Source organism: Diceros bicornis, chromosome 34 (assembly GCF_020826845.1).
Source record: "Diceros bicornis minor isolate mBicDic1 chromosome 34, mDicBic1.mat.cur, whole genome shotgun sequence".
In the NCBI taxonomy this organism is placed as follows: Eukaryota; Metazoa; Chordata; class Mammalia; order Perissodactyla; family Rhinocerotidae; genus Diceros; species Diceros bicornis.
Window position 1 is genome coordinate 19,920,546 of NC_080773.1, and position 15,492 is coordinate 19,936,037.

The following is a 15,492-nucleotide window of genomic DNA, read 5'->3' on the forward strand; positions in this document are numbered from 1 at the left end:
AGCCTTCACTTCTGCCTGCTTGTCCCAGTAAGGCTACAAGTAGGAAACCCAAATTTGTTCACATCAGCAAATGCTCTCCGAGCAGAAGTGGTTTCAGGGCCCCATGTACCCTCACCCTTAAATTTTTGGCTTAGTGTATCCTTAACTGTATTTTATTGGCTATTTGATGCTTTTAAGATTTTTTACTTTTTTTTTTCAGCAGGATAGTCCAAATAATCTGGCCCTTCCTCCACAGGAAACTGAAGTCCTACAAAACCAAGCCAAGATTCAAACCCAGGTCTCTTTGATTCTAAAATCTAAGTATTAAATAACTACTCTGAGATATCCTACTCTCTGGAAATTCTGGTTCTCTGATAAGAATGTCAGAGACTTAGCTGCCTCTCAATATCCATTTTCCCCTCTTCTTTTATACTTGAATTTTTAGAATGTCTTAATTCCCCCTTTTTCTTTAGTAAAAAATTAAGTGAATATTTTAAAGCTTTAATTACAGGGATTTTTGTTGGGCATAATGCACCCAACTAAAAGACTGCATTTCCCAGCCTCCCTTGCAGCCCTTCCATATGGCTAAGTTCTGACCAGGGAGATGTATAAAGAAGTGTAGTATAGTACTTCTGGGAAGAAGCAGGCTTCCCTTCATGCAAAATGGTGATGGCTGGAGTTCTAGCAGCCATCGTGCACCATGAGGATGAGGGCCATAGCCAAAGGAGGATGGAATAGTGAGCTAGAAGGAGGCTGGGTTCCTGATGACTTCAGGGCCACCATACCTGCCCAACACTGAATTCCTAAAGAAATAAAAACTATCTCAACTTTTTCCATCCCACCATACACGGGCCCATGACTCCCTTTTCCCCCACACCCCCTCCCTGAACAACACACAAACCAGTCTGGGCCCAGCCTTATAAATATTGATTTTATAGAAAGGACCAATGCAAAACTGGTCAGATGCCACAAGCTAGAAGCTTCCAGAACCACAATGATGAAAAAAACAAAAAGAAACCCCAAACAGAACAAACAAAAATACCCCAGACCAATTGCCTGAAAATCAAGGTCTCAGATGAGCAAAGGATTCTAAAGAAACACATGTAGCTGGGGACGGAGAGACCCCAATGCCTGAACAAGTAGAGTGGAAGGAAAAACAAGCCAGAAATTCAAACCCACAGTCCCTGCCCACCGGCCCCCCACGCTGTCAAGAGCGAGGCAGAGGGCTTCACAGCTTTTGTTTTGGGGGGGGGGGTGATGGCAATAGCTTAAATAACGGAGAGGGGGGATTTTTATACTTTTGACTTTTTTTTTTCCTCTTCCCCTTTAGGGGAACTAGAGAGACAGGTAGCTTGAGGTTAAAGAGAAAACAGCGGTTTTTATTGTTTTAAAGGGGAAAACATCTAGAAATGGCAGGCTGCCAGGAAATGTGCCAAATTTGATCTGTGATCTGATGGCCCCCAACTCCTAAGGAGGAGGCGAGCCCTGGTGTCACCGGTTAGGAGAGGACCCAACCTTGGGTGCTGCAGCCTCTTGGGAGAACACAGCTCCAGAGACAAAGAATCGGAGGAAGGAGCAGAAGGGGGCCAGAATGGGGGAACTCTTAAGTAGTACCAAAATTAGCTGCCGTCTGCTCCCTGCTGGTGGGTCCCTGGGGTGTAGAGAGTGGCAGGGAGGGTGTTGGGGCTGAATGGAGAAGAAATTGAGATGCTGATTAAAAAAACACCCTACTTGAGGGTCCACGGCCCTGGGTCTGAAGAGTAGAAAACCAATGGGGTCAGTCAACCCGAGTGTCGTCCTGGGTCATCCCCCTGAGCCCCATCTCAGTTCTGGACGGGGGTCAGCGCTGCCTGGACTGGGGGTAGGGGCTGCTGGCTCAGTCCTGGCCCTCAGCTCCCAGGGGGAGGGGGTGGGCATGGTGGGCTCTCCCCCCCCTCCCCCGGCTTCACCTCCCCTCCTCCCGGCCAGCCCGGCCGCCCCCACCGCCTGGCCCATTGCAGGGCAGGACCCAGTTGTTATCGTGCAGACCCAGGCGGCAGCCAGGCGTCTCGCGATCGGCTCGGCGGCAGCACATCCAGTAGGAACGTCCGTAAGGCAGGTCGTGGTGGTAGGGCTTGGGGTGCCAGCGGCAGAGCGACACATCGCCCTTCTCGTATCTCTTGCGGCACTGCTTGCAAGGGTCATCCCGGTAGAGGGGGTCGCGGCTCCAGCGCGAGTCTGTGGCCCGCACGCCGAACGCCTCGATGATGCCCTTGAAGTGGTGGCAGGTGCACTTGAGGGCCGCCAGGGCCCGCGTGGGCAGGAAGCTGAAGATCTTGACCAGCACGTGCTCGGGGAGCAACAGCATGTACTGTCGCGGCTCCAGCAGCCTCTGGATCTTGAAGCGGATCTCCAGGAAGTCGTGCGACACGTGCCGGTACAGGCGGCACAGGGAGGTGTCCGCTGTCCCCTCAGCATCGTCCGGGCCTGGCGTGGCGGCCGGTGAGTCAGCTGGGGGAGGCTCGGGGGGCCCGTCTGGCCCCCGGGACTGGAGGAAGAAGAGCTGGCCGGGTGGGGGCGGCTCCTCGGGGCTGACAGTCAGGCACACAGTCTCCTCCTTCACGTTCTTGGTGCCATCCTTGCCAAAGAAGATGCACTCGTCTACCACGCCTGTCACCACCACATCCACGTGGAAGCCTGACGCTCCACAGTCCCGCGCGGGGGGTGGAGGGGGGGCCGGGGGAGTGTCCTCGGGCCTGGCAGGGGCTGGGGTCTCGCCCTCGCTGGCTTCATCCGCCCTAGCCAGAAGGAACTCCACATTGCTGGGGAGGGCATCCCGAGAGGGGCTGATAAGCTGGTACAGGTCACAGGTGATCTTGTCCTTGGCTCGGGCCCCGGGCCCTGGGCTGCCAGGGTAGGCACAGCCGGGCCGGCCCCCGCTCCCGTTGGGCAAGCTGCCATCCGGTGCACGGGGCTCACGGCCATTGGAGATACGGAAGGCGATGCGCACCTCCCCGGGGCCCGGTCCAGGCCGCTCCTCCTTGCGAAGGCCCTTGGCCGGAGGGTTGTCCCGCTGGGCCTCGAAGTGGGCCACCGCCTCGGCGACACGGCTGCAGTCCCCGCCACCAGACCGCCGTTCAGACCCCAGCCCCTTGGTGGGCCCGCCCTGCTCAGCTGACACGAAGACCACGGGTGCCGGGGTGCCGGGGCGCGGATAGTTCTGCAGGGCCAGGGCGGCCCGCTGTTCCACCAGGGCCACCATCTCAGCCACAGAGAGCAGGTCCACATCCTCACAGGCTGAGGCTGGGGCACCCTCGGCAGGAGGGGGACCCTCCCGGCCCCCGGGGTCCGGCGGAGCCTTCGTGGGCTCCAGACAGCGCCTCCTCCGCTTCGCCTTGGAACTGTCACTGCCCCAGTGCCCTTTGACCTTCATGGAGCTGGCCCGGCTGCCCCCACCACACTGGTGCGCCACAAAGAAGGCCACCTTCTCCTTCGTGTTCCCAGGCTTGATCACATACCACGTGTCCAGCAGGACTCGACCCTCGTCCCCAGCAGCTGCTGCTGAGAGGAGCGGGGCAGGCTGGGAGGCAGGGGCCTCCGCCGCCAAGGTGGGCGGTGTGTTCTCCGAGTGGGCAGGCCCGTGCTCCGGCTCAGCCCCGCTGCCTGGCTCAGGGCAGGCTGCCGGCTTGAGGGCTGTGGAAGGTGGGCGCGGCTGGTTCTGCGAGTAGGTGCCAAAGGGCCGAGGGCACCAGAGCTGGAAGGGCAGGAGGCCACCGCGGTCCATTCTGGGCAATGGTGGCAGACAGGCAGGGGTTCACCACATCTCAGGACCTGGAGGGTGGTGGGGGGCTCCACAGGCCACCTGGAGACAGGGAAGAGGAGGTTGGGGAGCTGGGATAACAGCCTGCCCTCCGAGTACCACCCCAACCTCAACCTCCCCCGAAAGGACAGACCAAATTAGACCACCAAGAACTCTATTCCTGCCCCACTGCACAGCTGAGCTAATGGAGGGATGCAGAGGGGATGGGACCTGCTCTTTTAAACTCAGAGCGTGGCTGGAGCTGGCAGCTTGCTCCAACCCTACAGACCACACTCCACTGCCTGACTGCCTTCATCACGATCCAGAGGCCTCCTGCTGCCGTAACCTTTAAATGTAATCAAGAGCATCACGTGACAGACAGCTTCTCTTTTTCTATTTGCTCACCCAGTAACCAGTTCCTGACAGGTAAGAATTCCCAGCCCTGCCCCCAGCTATGGCTGCTTGAGCCCACGAAGGAAGGAAGGAGGTGGGCTGAGTGGGGGAAGAAAATCTGAGGTCAGAGCCAGACAGGCCTTTAAGAAATCAGCTCTTCATTTTGTTCAGGTCACGGGGCTTTTTGAGAATCTCTTCAAGCTGTGTATCCTCATCCAGGAAAATGCACACACTTGCACAAGACTGTGCAGGTAATTCCCCAAACACAGCCACAGACTCCCGGGATAAGAAGGCCTGTTCTAGTCTCGCCGCCTCAAATTGCACACAGGTGAACTGAGGTGCAGAGTGGGGAAGGGTTATGTAGCGCAAAACCAGGTCCTCAAACTTGGTTTCTGAACTTTGCAATTCAGGCTTTCTTAATAATGACCATTTTATTTTGCAGCGACTTTGTGTGCAGGACCTAATCTGCAGGCAATTCTGCTAATGAGTCCGACATGACCACTTTCCACTGCAGGAGCAATAGGTAGCATATCCCTCAGTCTCGATCATTCCCTGGCCCATCTCCCTCCAGACATCTCAAAACCAAAAAAAACCCTCCAAACCTCAAACCTTCCACATGCCTATAGACCAGGGCTCAGCCAACTATGGCCCCCTGGCCAAAAGTGGCCCACTGCCTGTCTTTGCAAAAAAAGTTTTATTGAAACATGCTCATTTGTTTATGGCTGCTTTCATGCCAATGGCAGAGTTGAGTAGTTGCAAGAGAGAGCATATGGCCTGCAAAGCCTAAAACACTCATTATCTGGCCCTTTATGGAAAAAGTTTGCTGACTCCTGCAGTATGGACTGTCCTTCTAAATTCAGGCAATTCCAGAGATACCACTAAAACCCCATTCCCTTCGTGGTCCTGTAGACACCATTCAAAATCCAGACAGCCTCCAACATCCAGAGACACCAGTAACAAAGGGAGTCCCAATCCTAAAAATCCTTACACCCCATAATCCCTAATCCCCCCTACCCCTCAAATACTCACAGCCTCTGCTGAAATCCCAGTTCCTCGCTAAAAAAAAAAAAAAAAAAAATCACCAAAGCCTGTAAAACCTATAGAAGGCTAAGTTTACCAACCACCAATACATCTAAACACCCAGGAATAGACACCAAGGCAGAAAGGTCCTTCTCTGTAGATGCGATCCCTCTACAACTTAGGCACCCCCTGACATTCCCCAACGACTTCTACTCTTATTCCAGAATCTCAATGCCTTTTCCAAATTCCACTTTAAACCTCTAAACCTAAATATATTCCCTCCAGCACAGAAGGTCTGATCTCAAGGCACCCCTCACAGATCCCATGCCTACCAAGAACTCCCACACACACAGCAATTTCCCAACCTCACAGATGCCCAATTTCCTAAAATCCTATACTCACCTCCAACTCTTTCTAAACCTCCATATGTACTCCCTAATTCCACAGGAGCTCCCCAAATGCAAAAGAACTCACTAAAATATAAAAACTCCCTAGCACATAAAACTAATCCCAAACCACATATTTCTCCAAGCCAGAAGAGCCCCCCAAATACTCCCAAAGAAGCCTCACAGATGTTCTAATAGCAGACACGTGCTTACTGCCGGCTCACTGGGAGCTGATAGGAACTGTTCTAACAATTCCTGCTAATCCTCCTTGGCCCCTGTGAAGCAAGTAGCGTTCTTAGTCCAGATTTCCCGATGAGGCTCAGAAAAGTGGAATCCCGTGTCGGGATTCAGACAGGTGGGAAGAAGTCGAGGCAGACCCAAACCCACGCGTTCTGGTCCCAGAATTGGTCTCTTAGACTCTTTACTTTGCTTCTAAGTCTCTCCGTGGCTCCCCACATCCTATACCCACCCAACACCCCAAACCACAAAGGAGACCCCCTACGACACAACCGAACCTTCCGTATTATAAAAGAACCCCAAACACAACCCCAAGGCGCCCCCTAGGCTCAAGTGAACACCAAAGTATCCCCCACACCCAGGCAAAAACTCCCCCAAGTCCCAAAATACGCTTAAAGGCAAACAGAACCCCCAAATTTTGTAACTGTCTCCCCGGAACCCGCCAATCCCCACACGCGACCCTCGTAACCTAGACACGCCCCCAAAACGCCCTCACCCCCGAGCCCCGCCCCCTCGCAACGGGAGCGGGTGGAGGCACATACGCATGCGCAGAAGAGGCCCGCCCCCTTGCTACTTTCCTCGGGCCTTCGCGCAGGCGGGCGCGCGACTAGTTTCCCTCCGCCCCTTTGTTGACAGACGCGCGCGTGACGGCCCCAGCCAATGAGCGCCCGCCGTTCGGGGCCGTGCCCATATAAGGAAGGCCTTGGCGAAGGGGCCCAATTTCGAAAGAGGGCGGAGTAGGCGAGAGGTGACGGAGTGGGTGTGGAAACAGCCGAGGCTGAGAGAGCGTGGAGCAATTCCCAACTTCCTGCTAAACGGAGGAACAAGGCCAGGACGGAGGCCATGGCATTCAACGAGAGGTTTCTTATGCGACGTTCCCTCTAAACAGGAGCCCTGATTGACAGTTGAGATTTAAAGGGCCAAGCAGCTCCGGGACTGAGACTCCAGGGCGGAAGGAGGCGGGCAGAACGATCTGAGAGTGCCCACCTTTAGTTGGGAAACTTAGGGGCCGAGATTTACTGCGGGGGGAAACTGGGCAGCGGGATCACACAAATGGGCAGTGGGCTTGGCATTCAAGGCTCAGGCCGAGTGACCAAAAGGACTTCTGGGTTTAGCCTTTCCAACCAGGCACCTCAAATCTGACTTAGACTTGGTACAAGAAAATAGGAAATACCTCAATAATGGCTTTTTAATATTGATTACCTGTTAAAATAATATTTAGGATATAATTTAGCTAAATAAAAATATTTAAAATTAACTTCATCTCTTTTGACTCTTGTAATGTGGCTACTAGATTTTAAATTACACATACGGCTCACATTATATTGCTGTTGAGCCGCGCTGGTCTAGATCGTTTCAGTGCCAGGCCAACTCAAGAGACACCCAAGGGTGGCTCCACTGCAGGCCCCTGTCCAGGCATCACCTGTCCCCACAGCACCCTGCCCCCGTCCTGCCTGCCTGCAGCCATCCTGCACATCACAGAAACCCGACCCTGTCCCTATGCTGCTCACAACCTGCCATGACTCCCCAGTGCCCTTGGGAAAAAGCCCAGGTACTCCACTGGTCCAGCCTCACCCCTCCCAACTCGTCCACACCCTCCGTGGAGCCAGGTGGGCATCTGATCTGACACAGAGAGTAGTTAGAGTACTCGGGCCTTGTCTGGTCCTCAGTAGGAGCTATTATCATGTCCACTGTATGGATGAAGAAACTGAGGCAGGACAGGTGACCTAACCAGCCCAAGGTCACACAGAACTGGTGTGAGTTGGAGCAGGGATATGAGCCCAGGGAGTCTGATTCCAGATTGCTGCACTCTACTGTTTCACTATATACTCTCTGGGGTCTCAGCTCAGCCATCGCCTCCTCCAAGAAGCTAACCCCCCAGGCTGGGTCAGACTCCCACATTGGTGTCCTTGCTATCTAATCCTCAGAGTCACCAAGCTCTTTCCTTCCATGGTCTTTGCATTTGCTGTTCCCACTGGCTGGAATGCTTCCCCCCCAGATGCCCACCTGGCCCAATTCCTTATTTGAGCAAAGACTCAAACGTAACTTTAATAGAGAGGTCCCCCAAGCGCCCTTCCTGCAAACTGCCCACCTGCTCAGAGGGGGACCTCTGGGTTCCCTCGTCCCAGCCCTGCCCACTCTGGGTCATCACTGTCTAGGGATGGATCTGTCTCTTCCACTACTGGACTGTGAACCCCCTGATGTGGGGGGATGGGGTGGGGAAGAAGGGTCAGAGAGATCATGGTCATCATGGTGTCTCCAGCAGGACTGCCCAGCATGGGACTGAATGGATCAAAGCTCCCCCCCCTGAGGCTCCATGTCCTAAAGGCAGTGTAAACTCTGTTCCACACCCAGGCTGTCTGTGTCCTGGCCAGCAGGGTCACTAGAGCAGAATTTTCTAACTCCCCACACACTGGGCCCAGCACAAGCCCCTATACTAAGTCAGCTTTCAGAGAATGTGCCAGGAAGACCCATTTATTGTACATCGTGACCCAGAAAGACTGAAAATAAAAGATGGAAAAAGACAGACTAGGCAAATCCGAACCCAGAGACAAATAGACAGGTGACATTACCATGTAAAAAAATAACAATGACAAAAACAAAAGGTATTATTGAAGACAAAGATGGTGACAACACAAGCTGACCCATTATACACAAAAGTTCTCAACATATGTGAGGCTAATAACACGGCCTCAAAACATATAAAGCAAAAAACAAGACTGACAAAGAGTTTGGCAAATCCACAGCGTAATGGGAAACCTTAACATCTCTCTCCATGAGAGATGGGTTGAAAACATAAAATTACTAAGGACCTGAACCACACAACCAACACCCTTGATGGAATGCCCCCAACAATTAGAAAATCCACATTTTTACATCCCTAGCGTGACATTACACAGAGGTCCTCCTGGGTGCTGGCCCTCGGTTGGTCACTGGGGACACAGAGATGACACTGAGCTCACCAAGAAGAGCTCATGGGAAAGGGGGCAGATGTCCCATCGTGACCAACATGAATATATTAGAGAGAAAATGATGATCACCACAGCAGTTGGCACGGAGCCCTCACCAGGAACCTTTACTCGAAGCGTTTGACAAATATTACTTCATTTAATTCTCACATTGTCTAACTATTTTTAATCTCATTTCAAAGATTAGGAAATGGAGGCAGAGAATGGCTAAGTAATTGCCCCCGGTCACAGCTTGGCGGCAGAGCCCTGAATCTAACAGGCTTGGCTGACTGCAGAGCACACGGAGTTCATGCAGTGCAAGCAGCTTCATTTAATGAGTGTTCCGGGCCCTTTTCGTGGATCATCTCATTCAGTCCTCAAGGCCTTTGCACTCTCTGCTCCTCCTGCCTAGAATGCTCTTCCCCATGTATTCACAAGGCTCACTCCCTTACCTCCTTCAGGTTTTGTTCAGAAATCACCTCTGGAAGACCTTCCTTGATTTAAAACTGGAGCTTCCACCAACAGCCATATACACTCCCCTTCCCCGATTTTTCTCCCTAGCCTGTTACTATCTAATATACTATAAACTTTGTTTATAAAGTGTATTGTCGGTCTCACCTCACTAAAATGAAAGCTCCCCCAGGGCTGGTATTTTTGTCTTGTTTTTTCACTGCTGTATCCCCAGCTTTTAGAATAGCGCCAAGCACTTGGCTCCGCTCAGTGTGGTCCCTCATGCCAGCAGCAGCCCCTGGGATGTGTTAGAAATGCATCACCTCGGGCCCCAGCCGACCCCTGCTGAATCAGAATGTGCACTTCAACAAGATGGCTAGGGGATTCGGATGCACATTTCAGTTTGAGAAGCAATGCGCTAGCACATCGTGGGTGTGCAATGCGTATTTGAAAAAAAACGACGCCACTATGCTGTCTGCCTTCTACACATTTGCTACTGGGGACCTCTTGTGAAAAGCTGGCTGGTTCCAGCCAAGTCCACCCGTGGAAATCCTGCTCCCAGGACAGAGGCAGGAGCCCACTTCCTCTAGGAGCTGTCCCCATGCCCTCCCAAGCTACGTGGAATCTGTTCCTGTCACCTGCCGTTGCTGAAGGACAATGACCTGGGTGAAGGCCTCTCTCCCCTCCTCCCTGTGGCTTTCTGGAAGGCTGGGACCTCTCCTCAAAGGCGCAGCTGCTCCAGCCTCCGCACATGGCTCGCTGGCCTAAGTTAGCTCTTCTGGCTCCATCCTTTCCATGGGAGCCAGAGAGATCTTTCCAGACACACATCGGACCACATCACTCCCCTGTTGAACACCCTCCCATGAGAAGTGGAAGTATGCAAAAAATACATTTCCAGGTACCCTTTCTCAGGAAGCTACTGGAGGATTTGCTCCACCAAAATGAAGGAGTAAACCAAGAAAAAGGAAGCTATCAGATCAAGGAAATAAGATCCAACCCAGAAGAAAGGCAAAAGGAATTCCTTGATGGAAGTAAAGGAAGATCCTAGGAGGATGGCCAGGCAGCAGGCCTAGGGAGACCGTGTCTCCAGAAATACACAAAGAAAGGAGGAAGGCTGACAATTAACAAGCTAAGCAGGGGCCGGCCTGGTGGCGCAGCGGGTAAGTGTGTGTGCGCTCTGCTTCGGCAGCCCGGGGTCACAGGTTCGGATCCCGGGCACGCACCAATGCACCACTTGTCAGGCCATGCTGTGGCGGCGTCCCACATAAAGTAGAAGAAGATGGGCACGGGCCATCTTCTGGGCCCGTGGCCATTGCCCAGGGCCAATCTTCCTCAGCAAAAAAAAAAAAGGGGGGGGGATTGGCATCGGATGTTAGCTCAGGGCTGATCTTCCTCACACACACACAAAAAAAGCTAAGCGTGCAACTTAAGAAGTTGGAAACAACAACAGAATAAACCAAATGATAAAGAGCAGATGCCTAACCCCCCCCACACTGACTCAGGTGACTCCCATGGGGCGCCTCCATCCCAGGGTGGCAGCTGTCAGGGTCATGCCAGCACAGGGCTGGGCACAGAGCGGTGCCCACGGTCACACAGGAACCGGTGGCAGGACACCAGGGCTCTGTTCCTGGTCCTGCTCCTTCTATTCCCCACCCTCCGGAACCCGCCACCCCTGTCGCCATCACCGCCCCTTTGTCCACAATCCTGCTCCATCCATACTCTTTTTCTTGGCTTTTTGGCCTCAGGGTCTGCTGGCCTCTCTGTCTCTCTCAAGTTTTCCTTTCCAACTAACAGCTCTCCAAAGGTAGGAATCATCTGATCCTCGGGATCTAGGATCCAGGACGCAGACAGAACTCAGGCAGGGCCTACCAGCACCTCACCCAGCTCCCCCACTTCTGGGGCTGTGACCTCAAGCAAGGTGCTCAACCTTCCGTGCCTCAGTTTCCCCCACCATAAAATGCAGATAACACCAGAACCCATCCTTTGTTACTGTCGGGTACTGAGTCTCACCTATTAATTAAACAGATATTTACAGAAGAGCTGCCGTGTGCCAGGCACTGTTCTGGGCACTGGGGATATGCAGGGAAAAGGAGACAGAAATCCTTGTCCTCATGGGGTTGACATACTAATTGGAGAGAAGCTCTATAAACACACAGTTAAGTTTCAAAGTGGCAAGTGCTGTGGGGAACAAATATAGCAGGAAAGGGGGATCGGGACTATAAGATGGGGGAGGTTATGATCTTAACCAAAGGGTCAGGACAGCATCACGGAGCAGGTGACAAGCCAAGCCTTTCAGAAAACCTGTGCTTTGACGAATAATGCAGCTTTCCAGAGCTGCTAGAAATATACCATTACAAATGGTAAAAATATCATTTTGTATGAGTAAGCTTCAGACTAGCACAGGCTGAAAACGCATTTAGGATTTTAAGAAAAGGCAAAATAACTTGGAAAGCAGACACATTTTCTAAGACAAACAAATAATGGAAAGGAAAAAAGAGTGTCACATTACCCCAGGGCACCCAGATGTGACATAAAGGGACACGGATGAATGAGAGGTTGGTAACTTTTCCCTAAACCAACAGGTTTTCAGAGACAAAGTGTTAAAAATCCATGAAAGCAAAGGCAAGCAGGCCGAGCTAGCAGGAGGGGCTGAAAATGAATCAGTATTGAAAAATGCGGGCCAGCACCACCAGGGCTGCAAAACTGTCCCAGCCATGTGACAACTGCGAGCTCCCCAAGGGCAGTGTGTTGGGCTGCACCTGATACAGGCCCTGGCACATAGTAGGTCCTCTATCAACACTGTAGACTACTCATAGAATGAACCCCCACTTTCCAGAAGACGAAACTGAGTTCCAGAGAGGTTAAGCGACTTGTCCGAAGTCACACAGCTGGTGGGTGATGAAGCCAGGATTCAAACCTGGGTTCTGGCTCCAGAGCGTGTGCTCAATACATTTTTCTTGAAAGAATAAAAATCACAAAAACACCTCCCACTTATGGAGAGCTTCATAGGCACTAGGCATTTTATATACGTTACCTCATCAACTCCTTACAAGAGCCTCATGGTTGGAACATGGCTCCATTTTACATACGAGAAAACTGAGGCCCAGCATGGGAATGCAACTTGACCAAGGACACACAGCAGCAGATGTGAGGAACCTGGACCTATCTGAAGCCAAGACTTTTAATCATAAGCTTTCCTATCAAAGTCAGAGAACTTACGACTTAAAACTCCTGAAACCTTACAGCAAACGAACCAAACTGTTTCAAGATGAATTACCAAGTTGCCAGGCTGCCCAGCGAGGCCAAAATGACCCAAATGTTGACGGAGAAAAAAAAAACACACAGTTGTTAGAAATATTTCCTATTCACTGAAATACCTGGAGTTGGGCCAGGCTGGGCCAGGCAAGTGAATTATTTATATTTGGCTGGGAATAGGGATGGGGATGGGGACAGATTGAGTTTCTGAGCGCCCCCTCAGGGAGTCACCCTTAGACTTGGGAGCCTAGGAGTAGAGGGTAGGGAACCAGAAGAGTCAGAACACAGGGGCAACCTGGGAGAGAAAGGGAAGGAGGCAGCCTGCCTGATGCCTCCCTCACTGGTCCCTCTCAACCTGCCTTCTCTCTCAAGTCACAGTTTCCCATTCACATTCAAGAAAATGACAAGTCATGTAGATTCAGCACTTAGTCCAAACTCTTTACCTCCCTGAACCCTCTAACCTTCCCAGGATTACTCATCCCATTTTATAGTTGAACAGAGGCCAAAAGACTTGCCCAAGGTCACAAAGCAAGTAAATGGCAGATACTCACGACATTGTACTTCAGTACAAGGTCAGGGGACTAAATTACCGCAGTGAAACCACAGATTCTGAACCAGGATGCCTAGGTTGGAATCCTGAATCTGTCATTTAATGCTGGATGACCTTGGGAAAGTTGCTTAACTTCTCTGTGCCTACACCTTAGGACTGTTGTCTGAATTAAACGAGTTAATATGCACAAACAGCTAAGAACAGGGCCTTCCTGGCACTTCTAAACAATAAGTGGGAGCTGTAATCCACTGTGGGGAGCCCCCGCAGGCATCTGAGCTGGGGTGTGCCCAGATGGGAGCCAGGGTTTGAGAAAAAAATGCCCCTGGGCTGAAAAGAAGGGAATTCATTAGCACCTGTGACCGAGTTACATTCCTGGGGTGGGGAACTTCCCACCAACAGCTCTGAGACTGAGGATTTACTGCCAGCCAGGGTAACGATCTTTAGGAGCCTCCTCTTTTCTCAGTGGCATGTTGTTCCGACAAGACAGATAATGGCACAGAGTTTCACAGAGGGGAGACTTGCCCGGGTCACAAAGGAGCGGCAGAATAAGAGATCTGAATGCTAGACTGCCCATACAAATAAACTATACTTTTCTAAATTCCACTGCAGAAATGAGAGTGCCAAAGGTTGTCTCTATGACCCCTTCTGGCCATGTTATCCTAGAGTTCTGGGACTGTCCTGTTTATCGGGAGCCTCTGGCTGGACTAGGCAAACTATCGCTCCGTCCAAACCCCTAATCTCGCGCTCCCCATCCCACCCCCAGTCCTGGAGTCTAACCCACACACCACTCTACCACCGACTTCTCTCTCTCACCATCTCAACTTGCACTCCTGCCCCCAGTCCGATCCAGAGGCCCCAATTCACCGCAGCCACAGCTGGCCTCTCCCTCGGAGCCTCCAGACCCCCTCATCCATCTAGCCCTGACTCCCATGCCTTTCCACAACCCCTGAGCTAACCCCCTAGAAATTGCCCCGTTCAGGGCCTCTGCCTGGACGCCCAGCCCCTTCTCCAACTCGGGACTCCCTTCCCCAGCTCTGGGCTCCCTTACAACCAGTCCCAAAGCTCGACTCCTTCCCCACCTCCAAGACCCGTCCCCAGCCCCCATTCTTGTACTACTCCCTCGGGCTCCCACTCCTCCCAATCCCCTCCCCCAAGCGATCTCCCCTCGTCCAGCCCCTTCTTTAGCCCCTGCCTCTTCCCTCTCGCCACCTGGTTCCGAACCCCCGCCCCAGCTTTCAAGCGCCTCCAGCCCCGACTCGGGGTTCTCACCATCTCCTCGCGCCGCAGCTTCCTCGGCTACGCGGGTTTCCCCCACTCGCTCCTCTCCAGCCTCCCCTTCCGGGTTCCCGCCCCGAAGCCCGCTGGGAATTGGAGTCCGAACAGCCACGGACTACACCTCCCAGAAGGCAGCACGGTCGAGCTTGGAGGTGGGGAAGGAAGCAAAGTGGGCGGGCTGAGGAAAAGACCAACTCTAACTCCCAGGAGGCAGAGAGGGCACTTGGCAGCGCAGGCGCAGAGAGCGCCCCCGCCAGGCGCTCCTCCATTTTGGCCCGGGACCCCTGGAAAGAGAGTCGAGAATATTGCAAAGGGGCGTTTGTGAGGGGTGGAGAGTTGGGAAAGAGCAAGTTTATCGATTTACTTAAAAACTGATTAACATGATAATGAACAGTGCCTTTTAATTTCTCAAACATTTTCCCATCCATTTTTCCCCCCTGGTTTTCTTTCCACTACCCCCTAACTTACAAATGAGAAAATTAAGCTTTAGGAGGGAGGAAAGATAGCCCCATGCACTAGGAACTTGTCCACATCATGGTTAGAATAAAAGCTCCACGACGACAGACACTTTTGTGCATCTTTTTTTTTTTTGAGGAAGATTGGCCCTGAGCTAACATCTGTTGCTAATCTTCATCCTTTTTTCCTTCCCAAAGCCCCAGTAGATAGTGGTATGTCATAATTGCCCTTCTAGTTGCTCTGTGTGGGACACTGCCTCAGCATGGCTTGATGAGCTGGTGCGTAGGTCCTCGCCCAGGATCCGAACCCACAAACCCCAGGCCACCGGAGCAGAGCACCCGAACTTAACATCTGCACCACCAGGCCCGCCCCGTTTTTGTGCATCTTGTTCAAGCATCCAGAACAGTGTAAATAAGTGTCGAGTAAATATTTATTGCATGCTAATGATATACTGCAGACAACCCTAGTAAGAATGAGCCCAAATTTAAAATTTAAGCCAGAAAGAGATTAAGCCTCTTCTCCATGGCAACACAGCAAGAGAGTGATTTGAACTGAAATGTGTTAGACGCCAGGGCCTCTGCTGTCCACTACGTCGCGAGATCGCCTCCCCTTAAGCTATCTTTTCCAGTCCATCCTCCTCATGGGCCATTTCTAGAATGGAGAATTTGCACTATCAAGGAACATAAATCTTCATGAGGGAAACTGCTACTGAGGCCCAATTCCAATGGCCTTCCTTTTTGAGTCTTTTCTCAATTTATCGCTCTT

The 15,492-nt window shown here is 52.2% G+C and overlaps 1 protein-coding gene across 2 annotated transcripts; it reads right to left on the reverse strand.

Moving 5' to 3' along the window:
- Positions 1 to 1,220: 1,220 nt before the first annotated feature.
- Positions 1,221 to 14,351, reverse strand: FBXO46 (F-box protein 46). Of its 2 annotated transcripts, XM_058529601.1 has the most exons (3): positions 14,266 to 14,318; positions 5,180 to 5,206; positions 1,221 to 3,820 (listed from the first exon to the last, which is right to left on the reverse strand). In XM_058529601.1, the coding sequence occupies exon 3, from the start codon at positions 3,740 to 3,742 to the stop codon at positions 1,925 to 1,927; it is 1,818 nt and encodes a 605-aa protein (XP_058385584.1). In that variant the 5' UTR covers positions 3,743 to 3,820; positions 5,180 to 5,206; positions 14,266 to 14,318; the 3' UTR covers positions 1,221 to 1,924. The 2 variants fall into 2 exon arrangements, with proteins under 2 accessions (XP_058385584.1, XP_058385583.1); XM_058529600.1 differs by lacking the exon at positions 5,180 to 5,206 and having other exon boundaries at positions 14,266 to 14,351.
- Positions 14,352 to 15,492: the final 1,141 nt, after the last annotated feature.

Bases quoted from the DNA above. Each gene is read 5' to 3' on its own strand.
- FBXO46 (XM_058529600.1), bottom strand. From the start codon at position 3,742: ATGGACCGCGGTGGCCTCCTGCCCTTCCAGCTCTGGTGCCCTCGGCCC.